We start from the raw sequence: 25246 nt of genomic DNA, 5'->3' as shown, positions 1-25246 counted from the left end.
TCACTAACGAGTTGGGGATCATATACTTCATCACCATTTTTTGCCTTATATATTATCTGCTGCTTTAAATATGTACTCCTATGTACAACCAGCTCTCCATGTTGTCTAATGTTAGTCCTAGAACTGATTGTTTTGCTTCAGTATTTTCTACTATGTCTTGGATCCTTGCTAATGCTATGTCTTTAAACTTGTATACGTTTACTTTATGGTATTGTATTGAAATGTACTTACTTGATACTGATTGTATTAACCTCATACTGTGTAATCCGCCTTGAGTCTCAGTGAGAAAGGCAGACTATAAATGACGTAAATAAATAAATTAATTAAATTAAAAGGACAAAACCGTGTTGTGCTACTTCATGAGAGTTTATGCCCTTGTGCTACTGGGGAAATTGAAATGATTACTCAAGTGTTGCTGCATTGCTCTTTCTATGACAATCTTAAACACAAATTTATCTCATCCCCGCCCCCCGCCAAAAATCCAGGAAGATCAGAGGAATGGTATAACTCCTTCCTGTTAGTGGATCTTGAACCTGGAACATCAGATGGAGTGGCTAATTTTTGCACAGCTGCCAGAGTCCACCGAAGTACAATGCTGATTTAGTGATACATATTTGCTACTTTTTAATTCTTTATGTAATTATTGTACACATATAAAATACATACACATATAAATATATGTGTACAATAGTTATAAAATATATGTGTACAATAGTTATAAAATTTGTTTTTGTTTTTATTTTATTGGTCTTTGACTCTAAAATAAAATCTAAGACTTGAATCACCTCTGAAAGAAGAACAAGAAAGATACAGACCTACCTAAATTTATTCTGGGATACTGAAGAGGAGATCACTTATACAAAACTAAGCTAAGAATGCTTTATTTTTTACAATAAAAACTTATTACTATGGTTAATGCAACACGTAATAAAGAAAATAGTTGCTGATTGCTATTTCATGTGTTACACATGTTGTGTCTTATGAACAGATGCCATGCGTATATTTTTAAGCAGAGGATGTTTTGGATTATCAGAGGTGTGAGATATGCAGACTCAGCTGTGAATGTGACCAAAGAAAATGGTTATGTTTTCCTACTTTATTGTGCCACCATTTTATATAAAACTAACAATTATTAACTTTTCAGTGGCGAGGTTTCAAGATAACCTGTGTTCGTACACACTGTTCCTTGTTTAATATAGACAGTTTGTCTTGATTTCTGAAAGTGTAATTAAGAAACACTTGCAGGGGGGAACTGTCCTGAATACATAAATAATAACTCAACAGTGTTTATAAATTGGCCTCCTGCTCCGTTTTACTAGAAGCCCCTAGTCTCAATTCAGGATTCATAATCACAATAGAACTGCAGGGATCTGTTTCAGCCATACTTGCATACCAGACATTCTTTATTGTAATGATGAAGAGAGTGAATGCTTTTTAGGGAGGGGCGAATAATGGAAGTCTTGTCCTTTCCACTGCTTATGTTCATTTATATTATACATGTCACAAACTGGTTGTGGCAGTTAATTGCTTTTTAAGGATAAGCAATTCATTTTCCACTGAATCAGTGCAAAGAAGTAATGTAGAAGAGCCAAAGCCTTACATATAATGATGACACAAACTAGCTAGCCTTATTTTAAAAATTAATCTTTTATGTTTTGCATTAGCAGGAAAACTTCTGAGAATGTCAATATGACCATCTCCTCCCTCCAGTCCTTCTCATCCCAGTTTGCTTATCGTAAAACATACTGGCACAGGAGCATTTGGGGAATTGATTTAAGTATTGATGGAATGAATGAAAGAAATATAGAACCTTTCATTCTTTTTTCCTATCGTGTCAGAGATTGTTTTAATAGATCTGAAAATGAGATTCCTCCCCCTTAGATTTGGTGTTTGATGTGTCATAAATCTCAAAACTGCTTCTGGCTAACACAGTTTAATGGCTTTGTAAAATCTTTAAAAGGACAAATACCAATCAATTATTTTAATTATTTAAATACCATCTGAGACAGTAGAAGTGTTTCCCCAACAGTCTTGTTGCTATATCAAAAAGTAATTTCAATTACATATGTACGAGAGCATAATATGGATGTCTTTGGCAAGGAAGAATAGAAAAGAGTCCAGTAGCACCTTTAAGACTAACCAACTTTACTGTAGCATAAGCTTTTGAGAATCTGACGAAGAGAACTGAGATTCTCAAAAGCTCATGCTACAGTAAAGTTGGTTAGTCTTAAAGGTGCTACTGGACTCTTTTCTATTTTGCTACTAACACGGCTAACTCCTCTGGATCTTTGGCAAGGAAGACTCCCCTTCCCACCAGCAACAAAGATACTTTGCAGTTGCACCAACTTCCACTTATGCAGGAACTGCAGATCTGAGGAGGAGGATTCTTTGGCCTCCCTAGCTCCTCCACTGACCAGACTTTTGAGGGCTGTAGAATAAGGTTGGCTTTGGGGGGAAGGGTGGTCAAATTTATTGTTTGTAAGCCACCCGGAGTATAATGTGATTGAAGGGCAAAGTATACATTATTTTAATAAACAGTAAGTTGGGCCTATATGGCCAATGGAATGACTTGAGCCCCTTTCCTTATTGGTTGCAGCCCTCAGCCCTTCCAAATACTTATTTTTATGGCTTTTCAAAGGAGCGTGGAGAATGTAGCGTATGTATACTGCATTGATTAAAAAGTGCTGTAATATGCTTTGAAACCGAGTGAGAAAGGTGCCCTATAATAAAGTAAGTACATCAATAAATAAATCTGCATTGCTCCTCACTCTGTGGATTCAGGGACCATGGTCGAGTTAGCAATAGGTTTCTCAGTGTGTTTCAGCCACACAGATATGCTGGGCATCCCCTTGGCATGTATATGAGACAATGAGAGACTGTATGAAAGCCTAAGAGAGTTAGCCCTGGCTTATACATGCAACAGAATGAGGTGATAGAATGTTCTATACCACTCAGACTGCACGTTTACATTCACATTTTTTAACCTTCTCTTGAAAGAATATCACCCTGTAAGCAGAAAATGACCATAATATGCAGAGGGCTTGGCTAGAAACTTCCCTGTGATGTGCTTTTATTTGCAGGAAGCTTTTGAATTGGTCATTAAAAAAAATACCTTCAAGTGCAGTCTGAAGCAATACAGCTCCTTCTACATTCCATGCCGTGATTAAACCAGGCCTTAAAAGCTTGGTGTGCTGCTGAACTAAGCAAGAAGCAGCACAGACAGGGATGGAATAGAGTCAGAAAAATTAACAGTATTATTCTAAGCAGAGTTCTATCTTTCTAACCCCACTGAAGTCAATGGATTTAGAAGGGTGTAACTCTGCTTAGGATAGAGTGGCATTGTAAAAGTCTTAAGGAAGAAAAAAAGGGGAAACTGAGACATGGGGTTGCAGAGAGATTTAAGAGCTAGGGAAAGACCAAAGAAGAATATAAGAAATGAGCACAAATACTTCCATGTGGAATTATTTCCTCTCATTAGTCCTCTGTAGCATGATATAAACTTGATGGGGGGAGGGACCCTTCCTCACCAAGCATCATAGTGTTAGGAGTCAGACTTGCCCTCACAATATTAAGAAGGCTTATGAATATGGCTATACCATAACCCATAAGCCCCTCTCTGTATGTGTTTTAAACACAGAAACAGAAAAATGGAAGCCAGATTGAGAGATGGAAAATTAAACGCCTGTGAAGAGTCAGGCGAGACCAGCTTTCAGCCCCCATACCCTGGAGATGAGCAAAGATCCTAAAACAACAGGAACAACAGTTCCTGAATTAATCACCTTAACACACCCTACTGATCTTCCCTTATCCACTCTCCTTTTTTCAGGTGATTCAGGGTGCTCATAGCCTCATCCACCTATACATCATGCATCATCAGTCATCGCTGATAACTTTAGTTTCGCCCAGTTTAGTGTCTCACCCCAGAGAAGGCTCACCCATCCATTGTCCCACCCTGGAGACAACCTTCCAGTTCTTTGTCTCACACTAGAGACAGCCATTAAGTTATTGTTTTGGGGGTAGAAGACATAATCTTGTCCCAGGGCATGTTCTTCTGGATGGTAACTATCATCCAATCCCTCAAACTCTATCCAGTTTTCACCACTGCTTTCTAGTTAGCTCTGTATGAGTGCTGTGTATTTTTGTGTACAACTGACCTTGATTATTTTCAATAAAAATCCCTTTTGATTGAACATCTTCCAGTTTATTAAAAAGAGTTCTCTAGCAGGGACAATTCTCATGTACATAGATGGAGATCTCTCTGTTGCCTGCCTCTCACCGCCTCTCTGTGCATTCTAATTACCCAACACGGATGAAGACCTCCAATAGATAGTTTTGATTGATAAATTCATTTCTACTTCAATGAGCTGGAATCAAGGAATACCATTCCCATTCTTCTTTCCTCATAAACTATTCCAGTCACTGTCCAATTCAACTTAATTTATGGAAAGTTGAGCTGTAATGTATTTTATCAGACCTACAGCTCAATCCTATGCAGTCTAAGCCTAATGACCTCAAAGGGCTTCAATTGGAGTAACTCTGCATAGGATTGCACAGTTAGCAAACTTACAAAATAATTACAATAGAACACAGCACTAGTGAAAATGCTTATTTTTTTGTTTGATTTTGTCTTTACATTCTCTGGGCTCAATATTGCAATAATTTTTATTATAACTTTAACACAGATGTACTGCCTTCTTTCTCTGCCTTCACTGAGACAACCCATGGCTTGAGCTAGAATAGCTGTCAGTAACAAATCTTCTGTTGGTTTTAATGTATAATGTTACAACAAATATAATTGTAATATGACATGTTACAAATACATTTCTTTGGACTTTAATGATGTCATTCTATGCAAAGTCACACCTTTCTAAGCTCATTGACTTCAATGGACTTGGAAGGGTTTAACTCCGCTTAGGATGGCTTTGTAAATATATCTGGATCATTCTGCATACTACTGTACATGAATCTCACATCATCTATGACATATGGGCCATTTCCACACACGTTGAAAAATGCACTTTCAATGCACTTTCGCAATCCTTTTGAAGTGGATTTTTTGTTCCACATATGGAAAATCAGTTTCAAATGTTCACTAAAGACTACTGAAAGTGGATTATCCAATGTGCATGACAGCAGCCATGGATTAAAGGATAAAAAATAAGAGTTTTTCATTTAGTAGAAACTAATTTTTCACTATGGCCACAGCAATTTAATATTTCTTAACTCAATGTGTCAGATTCACAATAGTTACAAAACAGGTGGGATAAGGAAATGTGGATTCCTTCTTTCTGTTTTTAAAGCAGTGGAGCTGAGATTATCCTCTACAAAATTTTAATGGAGTTAAAATTTTAATATTACTAAATTATATATTCTCCATTCAGCCAGATGTTTTATGTGCTTTTTCAATTGTGCTATAAGGTAACTATAGTGGAATAGTCAGCAAAAACCAAAAGATGGGTTGCACTAAAATACTGCATTGGGGTCATAGTGGAAACCAAACTATAACCCAATTACTGAAATCAGTTGAAAGATATGATAGCTGATTGCCCCATGATTGAGGAAATAGTAGACTACTATGCATGTAGGCATGTCTGATCCTGCCTTGGTAATTCTTCAATAAAAGTGCTTACCTGAAAAGGCTGTTTTCAACATTCCAGAGCATGTAGATAAACCCTGATTCATCTATGATGAACGCAAGCCTTCATTAATTTTAGGAGTCAATTGTCAAAGGATTTAGGGAGCCATGAATCAAGTTTTAACTGGAATTCAAAAGCAGGATTAAACTGAGGTTTAGAAGTTTGCAGAGGAGAAACAAATTCTAATTTGCCAAGGCTTGCATTCAGATGTCATGGTGAACTAAAGCGTGATGCAAAGCTTCCTAAGACAAGTCCCCAACCAGGAAGATCTCAATTCTGCTTTTCGGGGCAATGAGAGAAAGGAGGGGAAGGAGTGAAGCCAGAATGCAGGCATGGCAACAACCTAGGTTCATGTCCATCATGGGCAAACCTGTTTGCCATGGCAGCTGACTCCATCAACAGATAGACAACTAGAAATATTTGGAGAGATTTTACAGTTTGAATTTAGAAGAATGACAGACTGAGAATCTGGTGTTGAGAGACAGCAGAGGGGAGAAACACACTGATGTTCAGAGGCTTTCTTTGTGAATCTGAAACAGGTTTAGTGGATTCACTATTTTGAATTTGCTTCCAGTGTGCTCTGAGCTTATATTTACTTCATTTATACCCTGCCTTTTCCCCTAATGGGAACCCAAAGCAGTTTATATCATCCTCCTCTCCTCTATTTTATCCTCACAACCACCCTGTGAGGTAGGTTAGGCTGAGAGAATGTGACTAGCCCAAGGTCACCCAGCAAGTTTCCATGGTGGAGTTATAGTTTTATATATATAGTTATAGTCACATATTTAACACTAATAGGTACATCTGATATTATTTGTGTGTGTGTCTGGGGGTGGCACAAAGGGTGCACAGTAGTCATGTGGCTCATTTGGCTGATAATGAATGCAGATGTGGCTGTGCATGAGCCACAGCATGAGAACCACTGATTTAAAGCAATTCTTTGATGTCTCAGGGAGGTGTCACTTCACATTGTGATACTTGACATTCTTTAGTTTGTATTTTGTACATTTTGAATATAAACTTGAATATAAACTTGAATGAATGAATATCTGAAGATAACAACTGCTTATAAACAGAAAGCACATGCTCTGTCGCTAAGCTAGAACTCCATTCTTAGTGCTGATTGCTCATCATGAGTTCAGCTGGCAAGAGCAGCTACCTCCACTGTTCATAAATTGTTGCTAACATGACTTTTGTGCTCTGTAACAGATTCCTTCAACAAGAAGCCTTTCATCTGATCCATGACATGTGATATCGCTTACTTGTTTGAACCCTCCAGAGGTTTAATAAATATGTATTTTTTGTATTAAATTTGGCATGTCACACCACAATCCCTACTGCTCCTTGTATCAGAATTTGGGCTAATCCGTGCTTAGGGTCTGGTCAGAGAAGAAGGGAAGGTAAATCTTAAACTTCCGTGCAAATCCCATGGAGGGGAACGTGGTCAAATCCTTGGAACAGAACTTGGGGTGTTAAATTTAATTTGTGAAATGAGGGACGGTGTGGCACTTAAAATAAGCAGTGGGCTTCCGTGCTGCAGCCTGGGGCTAAAGATGGTCTGGAAAAACTGAAAACTACTTATCTACCTCATTTACTAGTGCTCAGTGATGTCGAATCACAGCAGAAATAATTCTGGTTTAGCGGTGGAACCAAGAAACGGGATACTCATAATACCATAATACAGAAATTTCACAGTCTTACTTTAAACAGATTCGCCAAGACCATGCTACATCCTTCATACTTCAGTTCTCGCCAATGCCTTAAACTTAGCCTTGCACAGAGTACCGCCCACTCCTCCCCTCAACTTGACATCACCCGCCCTCTTTTTCTGCTTGCGCTGGGAGGACTCTCTTTCTACTTGTAGGAGCAGCTCGCCTCCACGACCCGCGCCAACGTTTCTTCTGCGCTTGCGCGTTGCTAACCTTCGGACTGAGCGTATCGCGCATGGCCGTGAGAACTTTTTCCCGTCGCTTCTGTTAACGGTTGATCCTCTTTCTCCTCCCCCGCCCCCGCCGACAGTGCCGAAAGCACTCGGCTATTTCCGTTTTTTTCCGACAGCCCCCTGTCTGCCTGAGTCTGGAATCTCAGCAGGGATTGAGCCGCTAGACGAGGCAAAAGCCGCCGCCGGCGCTGGAAGATGGCGGTTGGGATGGAGAGGCGGCGGCAAGAGCCGCCGCCGCCCCAGGGCTGGGGAAAAGGGCAACGGGGATCGCCGTGTAGGCGAGGCTGAGGAAGGGAAGCGCCGCCGCCCGCGTCTCTCCCACCTCTTCCTCAGTCGCCTCCTTCCACCCTGTCGGAGCCTCGGTCGACTCCCCTCTTCTTCCCGAGATGGACCCTGGCTGGCAGCGCTGCTGTGGGAGAGTCCTCGAGAGCTCTTGCGGGCGCTGCCGCCCTGAGGCGCTGACTTGAGCCCGCTGGTTCCCGAGGGAGGAGGGCTGGGTGTGTGGCTCCCCCCTCCACGCTGTGCGAAGGAGGACTCCGAGTCACGTTCGCGGCTGGGCTCCCCGGGCTGCCGCTGCAGTCGCCACGGAAGATGTCGGATACCAAGGTGAAAGTTGCCGTCAGAGTCCGGCCCATGAACAGGAGAGGTAAAACCAAACAAAATAGCGCCCCCCTCCCGTAGCAGCCCTTGACTGACCCCGTCTCAACCCCTAGACACACCTTTCACCTCCTCCTCCCTCAGCATGAATTTGTTTGCAAAGCGGGGCGGAGGAGGGAGCGAGGAAAGGGTTGCGGAGGCGCTGGCGCTTGAACTTTTCGGTTCTTAAAAAAAAAAAAATCCCGACCAAGAAAGACCCCAGTTCCTAACTGTTGGAGGTTAAGGAGCGTTTGGGCGCGATCGTAAAACGAGCTTCGGATCTCTTATTTGTCCCTTGAGAATCCAGAGGCTGCGGATGGAGCTCAGACTCCCTTTTCTTACAGGAGGGGCGTGGAGCTGCTCGGCGGCGCAAAGAATCTCCGTTAAGAACTCGTTTTCTGCCTTGTTGGGTGGGGAAGGTTCATGGCTCTCTGGGGCGGCTCTCCTTGGATAACCTCCCAACCTGTTGCTTCCTCCCTTTTCCTTCCCACGCACACCCCGATCGAGGAAGCTGGCAGGATAAAGTTCAGATTCAAGATCAGTATAGTTCAGTTGCTCAGTGTTTATTTAGATGACTTCTTTCACCACTTCCTCACGATCGCGTTGATTTAAAAAAAGGAGTGAACTGTTCTTCCCCAGCCTTTTCCATGCACATTTTTGTGTACAATGTGGTTGTGGAATCTTCGTTGTGAATTGAGGATGTAATGGTAGTTTTTCCTGGATTAATTCATATAGAATTCAAAGGTACAATCACACATCTATGGCATTGGCCAGCACGCATGCAACCTGTTCTGTCCTTAGCTCAGTTCTGAAAGATGCCTATGTATTTTTGGTGCTTCAGAAACATCTATTTTAGAATCAGTGGAAGATTACTGATAATCTGTAGGTCTCTGATGTTTTGATTTTGTTGACTGTGCAATGTCCATATTATTTCCTATATGACACAAGAAGAAACAAACAGGAAAAGTGCTGTTGGGTAGGGGTAAAATGTCCTATAAAGTCCTCTGTTGCATTGTATTTCAGTACAAACAAAAACACCTTGGTCTGTTGTGTTGCATTATATTCCAGAGCTGGATTTGAATACCAAGTGCATTGTGGAGATGGAAGGGAATCAAACTGTTTTGTATCCTCCACCTTCAAACAACAAGCAGGGAGAAAACAGGTAAAAAGAACAAATCCAAATCTGCATTCTCAATTCGTATAAGTTTCTGTTTTTTATTAAGAAAGCAACTACAGTTTCTGTAACTTGCCTCATCAGCTTGGGGGAAAAATCCAGGAATTGATCCTTCTATCATTCAGAGGAGTGTAAATGAAGTAGTAGTAGTAGTATAAAGTAAATCAATGTCTCTATAATAGCCTGAGTATTGAATTATCTATGGAATTGAATGTGGAATAACATTTTCATAAATGTTAAATTAGGAACATGTGAAATTACAGGTGCTTATATTGTGGGTAGTGTTACCCTATGAGTGAACTAGCGTTCTTGATCGTGTAGCATTCAGTCATGATTTGTGAAGGAAAAATAATACTCTTAATTTTTAGGCAGTTATGGAAATTGTCGGAACTGTTTACTAGATTCTCATTTGTATGCATATAATATTAGTAAGTGATATTAGTAATCTGTTGTGACAGATTGTACATTTTACAAAGTCTGGAAGCTGCAAGAATGTTAAGGGTTAATCCCTCTCAGAATCAGGCTACTCCAAGGAATCTGATTGGGTAGAATGAACTGGACAGAGAAGATCAGTTTTTCAGTCCTAGCAGAGAGGAATTGAGTGTGAAGAGTTGGGAGACGGAATCCTAAAGGAAAGCAGTTTTAACACCGACAGGAGAACTGGGAAAAAGTTGGCAAGGAAGTTTGGGAAGTAGGTGTAGATCCCCAACTGGGCCAAAGAAAAGGGACAGATCTTCTAAGGAGAGGAGCTTTCCCTGCCCAGTCAAACAGGGAGGTAGCTCTGGAGAGTGAAGAAATCCCTGATTGGATGTGGTTGAAAACTGCCTGTGGAGACCTTCAGATTCAGTTAACAACTGAAGGAAAATACTGCTGTGCGAAGAGAAGGGGATTCAGGTACTAGAAAGTGGGTACCAGCCTTCCTAACTCCAGAAGAGAAAAAGAATATTAAAAGAAAGTATATTAGAGTGCATAAATGAACTAGTTATTTTTGGAATTTAAAAAAAAAGCCTCTGGTGCCATTTCTCTTGTTTAAGAATGAGGGAACATCATACCTGGATTCTTAATAATTCTGAATTCTAATGAATAGAGAGTGCATAAATAATTTAAATAAATAACATTTGTTTGTAAAGCCCTAAGGAAAAAAAATCTGAAATACCTGCATACTGGATTGTAAAAGTAGGTTCTTTGGTATCAGAAGGAGAAGTTCTGCAAAGGAGATGTCGTGGGAAAAGTTATGTTTATGTCTAATTTTTGTTACCTGTTAATTGTCAGCAGTTGTTTCTGTAACTGTTTTGTTTAAGCAGGATAGCAGGTATGAGTACTTTCTCCTAGAAAATACTGTTTCACATAGAATAGGTTGGGGATTTTTTTTTAAAGGAACAGAATTAATTTCCAGGAAGGGAGGAAGAATGGCAGAATGTATTGGTAACGTACAAGGTGATTGGGGGTTTTTTCCTTTGCTGTTCAGATTCCAGTATGTGTGACATCTGTATTTGAACTTTTTCATCTGAAAGTAAAGGCCACTGTTTGGTTTAGGGAGAAGGAAGTGTGTGAGAAAACATACCTAATGCATTTTCTGTGTTACTTTAAAGGTTCAGTCCTGTGTGCCACTTGTCAGGATAAGTTGCAGTGTTTGCTATGCCAGTGTTACAAAATATGACTTTGCACTAGAATCACAAGTTGTCCACCTATACATTGAAAACTATCAATTGTCCACCTATACATTGAAAACTATCAATGAATAGATTTGATTTGTGAGGCTTTTATATTGATTGTTTACATATATGTATAGAAGCAGAAATGGGACAAAATTGCAATATTAATTCAAAATATTTGGTTTCATATCCTAATTGACACTTCGAAACATCCAAGGGTGTGAATATAGGGGTTAAACATAACTAAAGTCTTCTTAGGTGTGGATGCAGTTTGTTGGACTACAGCCCTAAGTGGATTTGTCTTGATTCTTTCTGAATTTGGCTCTAGCCCTGCACTGAATTGGGGGAGAAGAGACCTGAGCCCTAAGTTCCATAGAGGAAGGCAGGTTAAAAATACAATAGCTAGATAATACAGCTCTTTTTAGATAAACATACTGCAACATAGTTGGTTGCAGTATTAGGTATTGGTGTTGGCTATATATCTTACCAAAGTAGTACAGCACTTTCTATTACCAAATTGCTTCCAAGCTATTGTGAGTGTGTTTGCATTCTGGAAAACTATGCATGCACTGGTGAATTAATATAGTTATGATTTAAATGCAATTAGTGTTGAATAATTTATATAGAATACTTTCTGTGAGTATGCCACTTTGATCGACAAATCCCTTTGCTTATATTTGGTAGCTTTATTGCTATGAGCATGGCAATATATGCCCGAAGGTCTCCTTTTATCTCTTACCTGATGGTTTTTTTCCCCAAGTCCACTTCCTTGTAAACAGAAGCTTGATGTATCATATTTGATGAAATTAAATCCTTTGTGATGGTTCTCTGGTACTTTACCTCTTTGTGTACAATATACATTGAGAGCTATTAGAGGTTATCTCTGCGTATGTTTGTCATGGCTTGTGTTGATGTTACCTTTGCTTATTTATGAAGTGATGTGTTAAAATATTTGCTTCTGTTTTTCAAAGTCACTAAAATTGATTTGCCAAATAATAGACACAGTTTGGGCATCTTGCAGCTAATATAAAAGCCCCCTACACCTATGGGCTTCTGAAAAATCTTGAAAATCTAAGCTGCTTTTAAAGAAAATATCCGTTTGATTGCTCAAAGACTTGATAGCCACAAACACATAATCTAAATTTTCAGAGACCAGAAGGTGAATAGAAGAGGCTTATTTGTTATACTTTATTTAATTGTATGCCTTACAAAAATTAAATCATTAGTTATTTAAAGACCAACTGGGTTACTTTAAAACCCAATTTTCAGAGGGAGATCAGTAAAGGCATAGGGTTGGATCCAGACTAATGTTTCTGCCAGAGCAAGACTTTTGTCTATGGTGCACAATTTCCCCACTTCTCCCCTGCTGCAGCAACCTAGTGTGACCCTCTGAATCCTGTTCCAGGGGGTCCAAGCCAATATATGGTGTGCTGTTTTTTGTGTAACACGAGTAGAGAAGGAGCAAATAACTGTGATATCAAGGAATGGAGTATAATTCATATCACTTTTAAAGTTCTGAGATTCACTGCTAATGTATAAAAAAGATAACGTATTAATTTTCAGTCATCTTTTTTCTTAAACTAAGATAAATGATAGAGGCAAAAATGTGGCATTTGCAGTGTTTGATGTGGTTTGTGATTTTATTTATCTGTTCTACAAGCCTTTCCATTAGAAAGAAGAGGTCGCAGCGCTGGGGAATTGGCATTTGTTCCAAAAGCCTCTACTGAAACTTATCTCCATGGAGTGTCAAGTGAAATGAGACAGCTACCAACTGTCTTGTATCTGCAGGAATTATCAGCCAAAAAGGCTGCTATGCAGGCGCACTAGTATCACCTACATGAGGTAGCAGATAGAATAACAGCTGATAGTAGTCTTTCCCTTTATGGGAAACTGTAAAAGAATATATCTGATTTTGACCTCTCTTCAATTGCCTCTACTGTTAAGTTATTGTTCAGTTTGTGATGTGCTAGCTTTCAGTTGGCTAGTGTTTTCTGTTTCACTGTATACATAAAATGGGAAAAAAGCTTTTCTGAGCTACTTCAGCATCATTTTGCTATCACTGAGACCTTGATACTCCATTTTCATAATTTAAACCCTAGAATTCAGGTTATATAGATCTGTGGTGGTGTGGTTCTTGTTATGTCCTAAATCAAATTAAAAAGGACTTGCACTTGTTTTTGGTGATTAATCTTCAGATTCCATATGTACTTTGTAATTTGTTTTTAAACAACTGTTTTTAAACTTCCAGATGCTCTCTTCTCTTTTCAGAAGAACTAGAGGAAGTCCTAACAATTTAAAACAGCCAAATAGATTTATGATGAAAAATTTTCAATGCTGTGCTATTAGGTGTCCAAAGGAGGGCAACGAAGACGGGGAGGGGTCTGGAGACCAAGTCTTATGAGGAAAGGTTGAAGGAGCTGGGTATATTTAGCTTGGAGAGGAGGTGACTGATGAATTATATGATAGCTGTCTTCAGTTATTTGAAGGGCTGTCACATAGAGGATGGAGCAGAGTTGTTTTCTGTTGCCTCAGCGGATTGGACCAGAAACAGTGGGTTAAAATTAAAGCAACAGAGTTTTGGGCTAAATGTTAGGAAGAATTTCCTGACAGAGTGGTTCTTCTGTGGAACAGACTTCCTTGGGAGGTGGTGGGCTCACCTTCCTTGGAGGTATTTAAGAAGAGACTAGATAGCCATCTGACAGCTATGATTTTTTGACTTAATATGGATATACTCAGATCAAGAGAGGGAATGCCTGAAGGGATGAGCCTATTTGGCTCGGTGGCCCTTTCTTATATACCCAGGGTAATGCCGATCACAGCTTTTGGGTCAGGAAGGAATTTTCCTCTGACCCAGTTTTCTAGGGACCGTGGACTTTTTTTGCCTTCCTCTGGGCAGGGGTCACTTAGGGAGGTGGCGGTGGGGGGAATAGCTGTGAATTTCCTGCATTTTGCAGGGGACATTGTGCAGGGGGCTGGACTAGATGACCCTTTGGGATTCCTTCCAGCTCTGTGTTTTTATTAGACTAATGTGGCTTTTTAAATTAACCAAAATGAACATCACTGTCATTCCCCCACCACCACCTGATCCCCTGCCTGATAAGGACTAAATACGCTCCAGGGGTACAGAATGTTAAGAACTGTGGAGTGTCAGTTAAAGGGAAAAAATGGAGCTTCTCTGGGAGCTTCATTAATCCTAGAGGGGAAGATTTTGAGGTGGAATTTTCAAATTGTCCCCCTCTGCCACAATTCTATGTAGGCCTTTCTCTTTTCCCCTTAGAAACAGTGTTAAATAGGATAACTAGCAAACATTTGTAAAATGTACTTTATGAGTGATTAGCATGCCTTGTGATAATATAGAAAGGATCATTATGCTTATATTTGATTGTTATTCTTGGAGATTGGTGAAATCATTAGAAATGTGGAACACTATTAAATTTAGTTTTCTGTTTCATCAGTTAGACAATGTAATTTATATACAAGTATAACTATTACTATGGTATGTTAAAATTGTGTTGAAGTTTGTAGTATTAGTTTCTTGCCTCTGATATAAGAGGAAAACAAAACCTACAATATTTGTTTATAAATATTTGATATCACATTAATAAATATACTATGCAGAGTCTCAGAAATGAATGGAATAAGGAGTTAGATCACCCAGTCTTGTGAGAGTAATGTGATAAGACCTTGAATGCTATATCTGGTGCTTCTAAGGATCGTAAGCTATGTATATTGGACACCACAGAACCATTTAAGTAAAGAAGTAAAGTGTCTAATTTAGGGCTACCAGGTTCCCTAGTAGAGGGGGAGTATTCCTCGCTCATACCCTCTGCCACCACTCACCTGACCAGCAGAGGGAAGGGTGGGGGGACAGGCCTTTCAGGTGCACTCCTGATGTGGCACGATGTTCCTCCCAGGAGTGACATCATCACACAGGCCCTGGGAGTGTTCCCGTGCTTTACCCTGGGCCGATTTGGGCCCCGAACAGGCTGAATAAGTCCCATTTGGTCTCAAATCGGCCCAGCGTGAAGTGTAGGAGCTCCTCCAGTGTTTGTGTGATGTGGAAGTGAAGTCATCACGCTGCTCCAGGAGTGCACATGTGCTTTGCATGAGGAGAGGGAAGAGGTGAGTGCCAAGTTCCCCCACCCCAGCTGGGAGGGTAAGGGAGTCTGGCAATCCTAGTCTAATTGCTGGCATTGTAACATACTAACATACAGGTTTCTTCTCTTAAAAGACATTGTCTCATTCTGTATTTTCTGTTTTTAAAAATGCAAAAAAATTATTTATTGGAAATTATCAGCAGAATTATCAGTGTGGCTAGTATATTATATTCAACAACAAAAGGATAAGAACCAGTAAGTTGAACTTGCTATTATATCTCTATCTAATCATCAAACAGGACAATAGGCAGCAAGGGGTTAATTCCCTTTCCTGAAGGAGCCAGGGACAAAACCCAACAGCCCCTTTAAGAGAAAAGGATCCCTTTAGTTTTAGAACTTTATTTCAACTAACAAAATATAAGAGTAGTATTCCAACAAAAATAGATTGGGAGGGAGGGGACTTGGAAAAGATAGGAAGGAATGGATATCCTTGCAGCTCTTTACTAACCACACTTTTAGTGTACAAACTTGTTACCACAGCTCTCCTACTATCATTCCAAAGTTTGTTAGGATAAAAAACGATATGAAGTAAAATTCAGAAATACGGAGTTTTAAATTATTTTTGCCAAATTTTTCTGCTGTTTCCCTGGCTTTCATTTCTCTAACATGGGAAACAATAGCTGATGTTTAAAACATAGTATTTATTAGTACAGCATAGAGATCTGAAGAAGAGATGTGAGCGGAAACTGGAAGCTTAGTGTATGCTTATATTCATATTTTTATTTATTTCAAATATATAGATGTTTTCTCTTGATAATCCCTGTTGGCAGGTTTTTATATGCAACATCTGTTTATGTAAACTGATGCAAATTATTACAGATAATGGGTAGGAAGCAGTGATCCATCAGAGGAACGTACTGATGATCAAGGGACTTCCCCATTTCTCCTCCCTCAGCAGCCATTTCCAATCCTGGAAGAGTTGGCTTTAAAGGTCTTGGGACCCCTTTGGAATAATTGCCACACAATTGAGCTGCAGTTAGGGTTGCCAATAGAAGATGTAAAATTTCCAGAAATTTTGAAGCCAACGGGGGAAACGGGTTTTTTTTGGTCAGGGTTTTCCAGAAAAATAGAATTTGCAACGGGGGGGGGGGCGAAATGAAATACAAGCAATATTTACATTCCTATCAAACTTAAACTTGATGGTTGTTGTGGGTTTTCCGGGCTGTATTGCCGTGGTCTTGGCATTGTAGTTCCTGACGTTTCACCAGCAGCTGTGGCTGGCATCTTCAGAGGTGTAGCACCAAAAGACAGAGATCTCTCAGTGTCACAGTGTGGAAAAGGTGTTGGCAGGTCATTTATATCTACTCAGGAGGGGTGGGGTTGAGCTGAGTCATCCTGTAAGAGTTTCCCAGGGTGTGGAATGCTAATGGAGGGAGGCTTCACTGTATCCTGAGGAGGTTCTTTTGCATATGGATTGGTGCTTGACGTGCTAATCTTCTCTGCAGGGCTATTGTCGGGTGTAGAGTGTTTTGTTAGCCTGGTGTTTTTCACAACTGGAAACCATGCTCTGTTCATTCTTAAGGTTTCTTCTTTCCTGTTGAAGTTTTGCTTATGCTTGTGAATTTCAATGGCTTCCCTGTGCAGTCTGACAAAGTAGTTGGAAGTGTTGTCCAGTATTTTGGTGTCCTGGAATAAGATACTGTGTGCCCTGTTTGAGTTCGGCTATGTTCAGCCACTGCTGATTTTTCAGGTTGTCCAAGTCTGCAGTGTCTTTCATGTTCTTTGTCTTAAGAAACAGTTTCCTATTCTAAAAAAGAGAACAGTTCACAGAGGGGTTTTTTTGCTGCTTCCTCAAAGTTCCCTATGTTTACATCAGAAAAATGTGTGTGGAGTGGAGGAGGGGGAATGGGGAACCTAAAAGAAAAAAAACCCTTTTTTTCCTGGTCTTTCTTCACATCTCTACCAAAACACCTGAAGAAAAATATCCTGTCCCTTTAATAGAGGGTTAAGCATATTATTTAATAGGTGTTATTGTTTACTTCTGTTTCATGAAAATCTTCAGCTGCCCATTTGCACACTCTAAGCTTCTGTTAAAAGGACAGGGTATATTTCTTGAGGTCTGTTGGCAACCCTACCTGCAGTGAGAAGGGGGAAAGGGAGCAAAACTGTCCTTCCTGCCTCTTCTGTCAGCACTGATGGAAAAGCCAGAGACAGACTTCACCCTCCTTCCTTCCTCATTGTAATCCACCTGTGATCTGAGTCCCACTGTTGTCTACTTTAAACCTTTCTTTTCAAGTTCTGGGCTTCACAGGCAGTTCAGGGAAGTCACAATACACAACCTATCTAGTCTCTAATTTTCAGGCAGAGAAACAGTATTTAGATAACTCGTGCTCATGTTTCTAATATTTGAACTTTCGATCCTAGTTCATTCCAGCAGTCAATAATCACCGAGTATCAGTTCTCAGATGTTAGCTCATTTAGGCTACTTCATTCAGGAACTCAGATAATCCACTCTTCTCAGGCTGCCTCCTCTCTTCTCCTGCTGTAACGGATTTCCCAACTGTCACCAGCCCTAGCATTCCACCAGCTCTCACTGGCTGTTCCACAGAAGAGGTGGAACTGTTGCTGTCCACCACACCACTGAACCCAGGAATCAACTTTGCTCAGTTTGGAAGGGGCTGCAGTGTGTGGGGTGCATTGGCATGGAAGATCTTGAATGGGCAACTTGTTGGATCCAGCCCATTGTACTTGAAGTTTTGGTCCTATAGATTCCTGCATTTTAAAAGATGGTGGGTTGAATCCTGCCTAGATTTTCATAGGCACAAGCAGGGGAGATGTGTGCTGAGCATTGTTTTTAAGATTCCGAATGATTACATAAAAGAGAACTGATTCAAAAGAAGACAAGCTATTACAGGTCCTGCAAACTAGAATTTAAAGATTACTCTGAAAACATTAGGAAATGCTTCCCCATGAAAAGCTGTTGTTAGTCCATTTCTTTTTAAAGTGGAGGGAGAGATTTTATCATGGTTTTAATTTGGAAATTTTAAAGATAATTTTGTATGCCACCTTGAGCTATGTGGAAATGCAGGGTATAAATCTTTTAATAAATAATAGATAAAGACAGGGCTTTTTTTCAGCTGGAATGCGTTGGAATGGAGTTCCGGAACCTCTTGAAAATGGTCACGTGGCTGGTGGTCCCACCTCCTGATCTCCAGACATTGGAATCACGTGGAGGGCGATTTAAACTCCCCTGTGTCTGGAGATCAAGGGGCGGGGCCACTACCATGTGACCATTTTCACGGAGAGAGATTTAAACTTTTAAAAACTCCCCCCCCCCTTGTTCCAGCTGACTCAAAGTGACATCATTGTCTCTGGGAGCATACGTGCACTTTGTGCGCGCAGATATGGTACCAGGGGCACCACTTCCCACCAATAGTTGCCCCCTGTGCTGGCAACCCACTGAGTTCCACCACCCCTTTTCCTAGAAAAAAGCCCTGGATAAAGAGAAATGCCTCTTTATCCTTACACCCTGTCATACTTTAAGAAGGTAAGAGCCTTGCTGAACCAGACCAGTGGCCCATTTAATCCAGCATGCTGTTTCACACAGCAGCCAACCAGGTGCCTTAGAGTAGCACATCTAGAAATCTATAACATACTTGGACATTCACAAAAATCACTGCAGAATACATAGTTCCCTGTATATTCAGTTTGTTGATAATATAGACACCACTTTACAATATTTTTCTTTTTATTTACAGTTGCACTCAGCTGATGCATCCCCATGTTTTACCACCCCCTGCTGTATTCATTCATCTTTACACATAATGCCCTTGAGTGACTAGTCTCAAAAGTACATGAACAATTAGCCAGCAAATATATCAAATAAGACAAAGGAGAGAGGAAACTGTCAGCACTTCTCTGCAGAGTCAGCTGCCCTTTCTTGATGTTTGACTGGAATGTCTGCCATAGATTATTTCTGTATATGTAGAATAATTACTTTTTTAATACTATATCATCTGAATTCATTTCAGTCAGGCTTTAAGCTTGGGTCCAAGGCAGTATTACCTGTTGTTATGCCATGTGCCAAATGAATGACAGGCAGATTGTTGTGAAAATACAACATGAAATTACTTTGTTTAGGGTTTATTTTTTCAACATTTTGTAACTGTTTCAGTGAATTTTTAGAACTCTGATTTAAGAATTTCAGGATAATTAAAAAACCTTTATTGTGTGTTTGCAACAAAATGAAAGCCCTGCAAGACACTTTAGCCTGCTAGTTAACATCTCATTTTCCAGGACACAAAATTTTAGTGCATAATTACGGGTTACTATAGAGCAGATGTCTTAAGTTAACAAGGTAAATGACTATGTACTCTGCACTAACAACACTGGTTTTAAGGCCTATCATTTAATCCAATGAGAATGCACAAAAAAGGGCCTGTTTTTGGGTCCATGATACACATTTTGTGTAAAACCCTGTCTTAAAAAGCATTTCACTCAAGAAAAAAGTCAGTTCTTTTCAGAGCTCCCTTAAATTTCCCAAATTTCCCACCAGAAAAATTAAATGGCCTTGAAAAAAAGTTTTCCCATGATTCCCCTCCCCCCAACCCCCAGAACCCTAAAGAACAAAATGAAGGATGAATGGTGGAGAAGTCTGCAATACGAGTGAACCCAGTGAAAACCAGCCTCCTTTTTCCTGACAAAATACCTAGCTTTGGATCCAGCCCAATGCAAATCTCAATTATACTGAATCAATATACTTGCTTTGTGCAATAGAAAGCAAAAGAGTGCCCAGTAGAACTGCTCATAAGACTAAAGCTAGCTTGATGAAAGGATGGACATTTTGATAGAAAGTGTTACTTAAACAACTGAGCTTAATTTTTTTTTCATTTCTTTCAATGTTATTTTCTGAGTGTATACACAAATAGCATGTAGACAGTATAAATATTTACATCTGGTTCACTTAATCTTTTCATCAAAAGAGAACAAAGTAATAATCCATGCAAACATAATTGGTTTACAGAATTCACAAAATTTAAGTCTGTTAGACAGGCCTGAACTTCCTACAGAAGCAGAAATATCTTTGGGCATTGAAGATTGAGATGGGGAAAAATAAAATTCTTAGAATACTTAAGCTCTTTTTTGTCATCCACCCTGGAAAAGGGCAGTCATACTTTCCCTTTTCTCTACTGTTAATCCAGTAAATTTCTGCACCTCTTTTGCATGAGTTATTCACATGTGACCTGTTCTTACATGCAAAGAAGAGCTATAGCCTACCATGTGTTTCCCTTCCAAACACAAGTGAGAATATAATAGTTCCAGTTGAAATGGCAAGCTGCAGGCCATCCAACATTCCAAGAATCTGTAGGAAAAGCAAAGTACTAATTTTTAAGGTTGGAAAGGTTTAAAGTAGTGTCCTAAACTGGAACACTACTGAGATGGGTTGTGCAGTATTCTACATATTCCCTGCATATTCCAGGGGAACAGACTCTGACAGATGCATTCTTAAAGAATGAGAAGTATATTCTTCATCCAACCAACGGTTATCACAGATTTTTGCAAAAGACAACTGCTCCCATTTTTAAAAACTCTGGGATTCAGAGTTTCTTTGTTCAGAAACCGATGAGTCAAGCAATAGTAAAATGTAGAAATTATTTTACTACAGTTTTCTTAACATTAATTGGAAGCACCTCTTAGCCAAATCAAAGTCTTTCAGTGGGTATCATATCATTTATTTAAAACACATTTAAAAGAAAGTTACAAACCCAAATATTAAAAAACTAAGCAAAAGCTATTAACTAAGAGTGGAGACCCTCGAGGACTTGCAGGGGGTATCTCATTTTCGCCTCCCCTACCATGTCCTCTTTCCTTTTCCTGCCCCCATAGCCTCTCCCCCTTTTCCTGCTTCTCTCCTTCCCACCCACCCTTGTCTGTCCTCAGTCTTCATCTTTCTTCCTTTCCTCTTGGACAACCACTTCCCTATGATCCAGCTGAGCCAGGCCCAATTGCATAGTGGGAAACCTGCAAGGACTTGGAAGAGGTACTTCACTTTTCCCTGAATCCCCTTCCCACACGATTACTTCTTTCCTTTCTCCTGGCAGCCTACATGTGCTCACCTTTCCTTTCATACTTCTATCCTTCAAACCCATTAAACAACCTGTCTTTTTTCTGCCCCCCATCTTCATTTATATTTCAGACTTTATTTCTCCACAATGGGAACCCAAAGCAGTGAACATCATTCTCCTTGCCTCCATATTACACTCACAGGAACCTGTCTGCACTTACCATGCAACCAATTGGATCCAAAAAGGAGAATCTGAGCCCTTAGTGTTAACTCTGTTGATGGGAAGGGGATGTGCAAGGCATAGAATCATAGGGTTGGAAGGGATCTCCAGGGTCATCTAGTCTAACCCCTGCATAATGCATGAAATTCACAACTACCTCACCCCTCACCCCACCCCCCCCAGTGATCCCAGCTCCATGCCCAGAAGATGGCAAAACATCGTCAGGATCCCTAGCCAAACTGGCCTGAGGAAAATTGCTACCTAATCCCAAGGAGGCAATCAGCATTACCTTGGGCATGTAAGAAAGGGCCACGAGAACTAAGCACTGATGTAACCCTTCCTGCCCTCCCTCTCATGATCTTCTTAAGTTCACAGAATCAGCATTGCTGTCAGATGGCCATCTAGCCTCTGCTTAAAAACCTCCAAAGAAGGAGAGCCCACCACCTCCCAAGGAAGCCTATTCCACTGAGGGGCCGCCCTAACTGTCAGGAAGTTCTTCCTAATGTTTAGCTGAAAACTCTTTTGATTTAATTTCAACCTCTTGGTTCTGGTCTGACCTTCTGAGGCAACAGAAAATAACTTCGCACTGTCCTCTATATGACAGCCCCTCAAATAATTGAAGGGGGTTACATCACCTTTCATGCGTCTCATCTCCAGGCTAAACATCTCAAACTCCTTCAACCTTTCCTCATAGAACTTGGTCTCCAGACCCCTCACCATCTTCATTGTCTTCTCTGGACACGCTCCAGCTTGTCTATATCCTTCTTAAATTGTGGTGCCCCAAACTGAACACAATATTCTAGGTGAAGTCTAACCAGAGCAGAGCAAAGTGATACCATCACTTCGCATGATTTGGACACTTATATTTCTGTTGATGCAGCCCAAAATTGCATTTGCCTTTTTAGCTTCCACATCGCACTGTTGATTCATGTTCAGTGTATGGTCTACTAAGACCCCTAGATTCTTTTCACATATGCTACTGCCAAGACCAGTCTCCCCATCCCATAATTATGCATTTGATTTTTCCTACCTAAATACAGAACTTTATATTTATCTCTGTTGAAATTCATTTTATTTGTTTTAGCCCAGTTTTCAGCCTGTCAAGATCATCCTGTTTCCTGAATCTGTCTTCTATTGTATTTGCTACCCCTCCCAATTTAGTATCATCTGCAAATTTAATAAGCATTTCCTCTACTCCTTCATTAAAATCATTTATAAAAATGTTGAACAGAGAAGGTCTCAGGACCAATACACGAGGCATTAATAACACAATAATAATATTTGATTTATATACTGCCCTTCAGGACAACTTAATGTCCACTCAGAGCAGTTTACAAAGTATGTCATTATTATCCTCACAACAAAACTCCCTGTGAGGTGGGTGGGGCTGAGAGAGCTCCAGAGAGCCGTGACTAGCTCAAGGTCACCCAGCTGGCTTCAACTGAAGGAGTGGGGAATCAAACCTGGCTCTCCAGATTAGAGTCCCGTGCTCTTAACCACTACACCAAATGTTCCACTTGACACTCTTTTCCAAGAGGATGAGGAACCATTAACAAGCACTCTTTGGGTGCAATCTGTCAACCAATTACCAATTCACCTAACAGTAATAGGATCCAAATCACATATTACCAACTTGTCAACAAGGACATTATGTGGAACCTTATCAAAAGCCTTAGTAAAATTGAGATGAACTATGTCTATGACATTCCCCTCATCCAACAATGTAGTAACTTTCTCAAAAACAGAGATAAGGTTAGTCTGACATGACTTGTTCTTGAGAAACCCATGCTGGCTCTTGGTAATCACACCCATCTTTTCTAAATGCTCAAGGACCGACTGATGATTTGGTTTAAAACTTTTCCAGATATAGACGTCAAGCTGACGGGTAGATAGTTAGCCGGAGCCTCCTTTTTCCCCTTCTTGAAGATGGGGACAACATTTACCCACCTCCAATCTTCTGGCACCTCACTTGTTTTGCAAGAATTCTAAAAAATGATGGACAGAGGCTCAGAAATTACATGTGCAAGTTCTTTTAGTACCATTGAATGCAATTCATCTGGCTCTGAGGATTTAGTTTCATTTAAAGAAACTAGGTGTTTATGTACTACCCCTATGTCAATCCTAGGCTGTAACTCCCTTCCCCCGTCATGTGTTTATTGCCATGTTGAGCACCATTTCCCTTGCAGGAGAAGACTGAGGAAAAGTAGGAATTGAGCAGTTCCGCTGTCTCTTCATCTCCTGTTACAATTTCACTTTCCTGTTCCTGCAATGGGCCTACCATGTCCTTGCTCTTTTTCTTACTTTGAACATAAGCAAAGAACCCTTTGTTGTTGTTTTTAGCATCTCTTGCTAGCCTAAGCTCATACCAAATTTTAGCTTTTCTAACACTCTCCCTACCAGCATTGGTTATTTGTTTATATTCATCCTTGGTTATAAGACTCTCCTTCCATTTCCTAAATGAGTCTTTTTTATTTCTCAATTCATTAGAAAGCTGTTTATGGAGAGACCTTGGCTTCTTTAGGCTCCTCCTCTTTTTCCTTCTCATAGGAATTGTTTGTGATTGTGCTTTCAATATTTTGCCTTTAAGAAACTCCCACCCTTCTTGAACTTCCTTCTCCTTAAGTATTTCTTACCATGGGATTCTATCCAACAAAACTGGATAGAATCCTATGGTCAGTTTGTTAAAATTTACTTTCCTGAAGTCCAACCTATATGTCTGACTACATACAGCTTTTCCCTTCCTCAAGACTGTAAATTCCAAACTTACATGGTTACTGCTACCCAGGGTGCCCACTACTTTCACCTCGTCAACCAGTTGTTCCGTGTTGGTGAGAATCAAGTTCAAAATAGCAGATCCCCTTGTTTCCCTCTTCGCTTTCTGAAAAATGAAGTTGACAGCAAGACAAGTCAGGTATTTATTTCACCTTTCATTTTTAGCAGAGTTAGACTTCCAACAGATATCTGGGTAAATAAAATGTCCCATGACCACTGTGTCCCATCTTTTTGAGAACTTTGTAATTGGTTCTAGGAATGTCTCATCCAAGTCCTCTGCCTGGCTTGGTGATCTATAACAGACCCCACCATAATATCACTATTATTTTTATTCTTATTCTTTTTATTTTTACCCAGATACTCTCAAATGTACTGGCGTAGTCCCCTAGGAGCCAGGGGGCGGAGTGCAGAGGCCTGTCATGAACAGGTAGCAAAGAGCAAATAGAGTCCAGTCCCAAATGTCAAGGGTTCCAGAAAAGCTAAGAGTCAGGTCCAGTCCAAGGGTCTGAGTTCCAGAGAAGCCACAAGTCAGTTCCAGTCCAAGGGTCACAATTCCCTGATGTTGGGTCTGTTACTCCTGAAGGCTGTGCTAGTTGATTAGCTGGGAATTGTTTCTCGTCAGACTCAAGGTCAGCTGCTGCAGCTGGGTCAGTTTGGGGGTGAACTGCAGGCAGCTCTTCATCTGATGACTCTTCACTGAGCACAGGACAAGGCTGACTTACGACACAACTGAACTTCCATGCTCAGATACATCTATTTCCTCACAAGTATATACCTCCTTTACATATGCTATTCCTCCCCACTTCCTTATTTGTCTATGCCTTTTAAACAAGTTGTATCCCTCAATCCTAGTATTCCAGTTGTCATTCTACCAAGTTTCAGTAACGGCTATTATGTCGTAGTCCCTTTCTTGTATTAGGACTTCAAGTTCCTCCTGCTTGTTTCCCATACTCAGTGCATTAGTATAGAGGCATCAGAAACCATGAGTTATATGCCCTGAGGCTTTTGTTTCTGTACTTACCTGCAAGTGAATGTTTCCTAGCATATACG

General features: G+C 40.3%; 1 protein-coding gene across 3 annotated transcripts in view; it reads left to right on the top strand.

Moving 5' to 3' along the window:
* Positions 1-7730: 7730 nt before the first annotated feature.
* KIF13A (kinesin family member 13A) overlaps positions 7731-25246 on the top strand; it is a 128210-nt gene continuing 110694 nt past the window's right edge. For all 3 annotated transcript variants that reach the window (XM_054985607.1, XM_054985606.1, XM_054985605.1), the window contains exons 1-2: positions 7731-8224; positions 9283-9376. In XM_054985607.1, coding sequence (XP_054841582.1) covers positions 8170-8224; positions 9283-9376 — 149 coding nt within the window. In that variant the 5' untranslated portion in view covers positions 7731-8169. The remainder of the gene's footprint in view (positions 8225-9282; positions 9377-25246) is intronic.

Source organism: Eublepharis macularius, chromosome 7, assembly GCF_028583425.1.
Source record: "Eublepharis macularius isolate TG4126 chromosome 7, MPM_Emac_v1.0, whole genome shotgun sequence".
Taxonomy (NCBI): domain Eukaryota; kingdom Metazoa; phylum Chordata; class Lepidosauria; order Squamata; family Eublepharidae; genus Eublepharis; species Eublepharis macularius.
The sequence above is the reverse complement of the archived record's forward strand: the minus strand, read 5'-3'. Positions and strand labels throughout refer to the sequence as shown.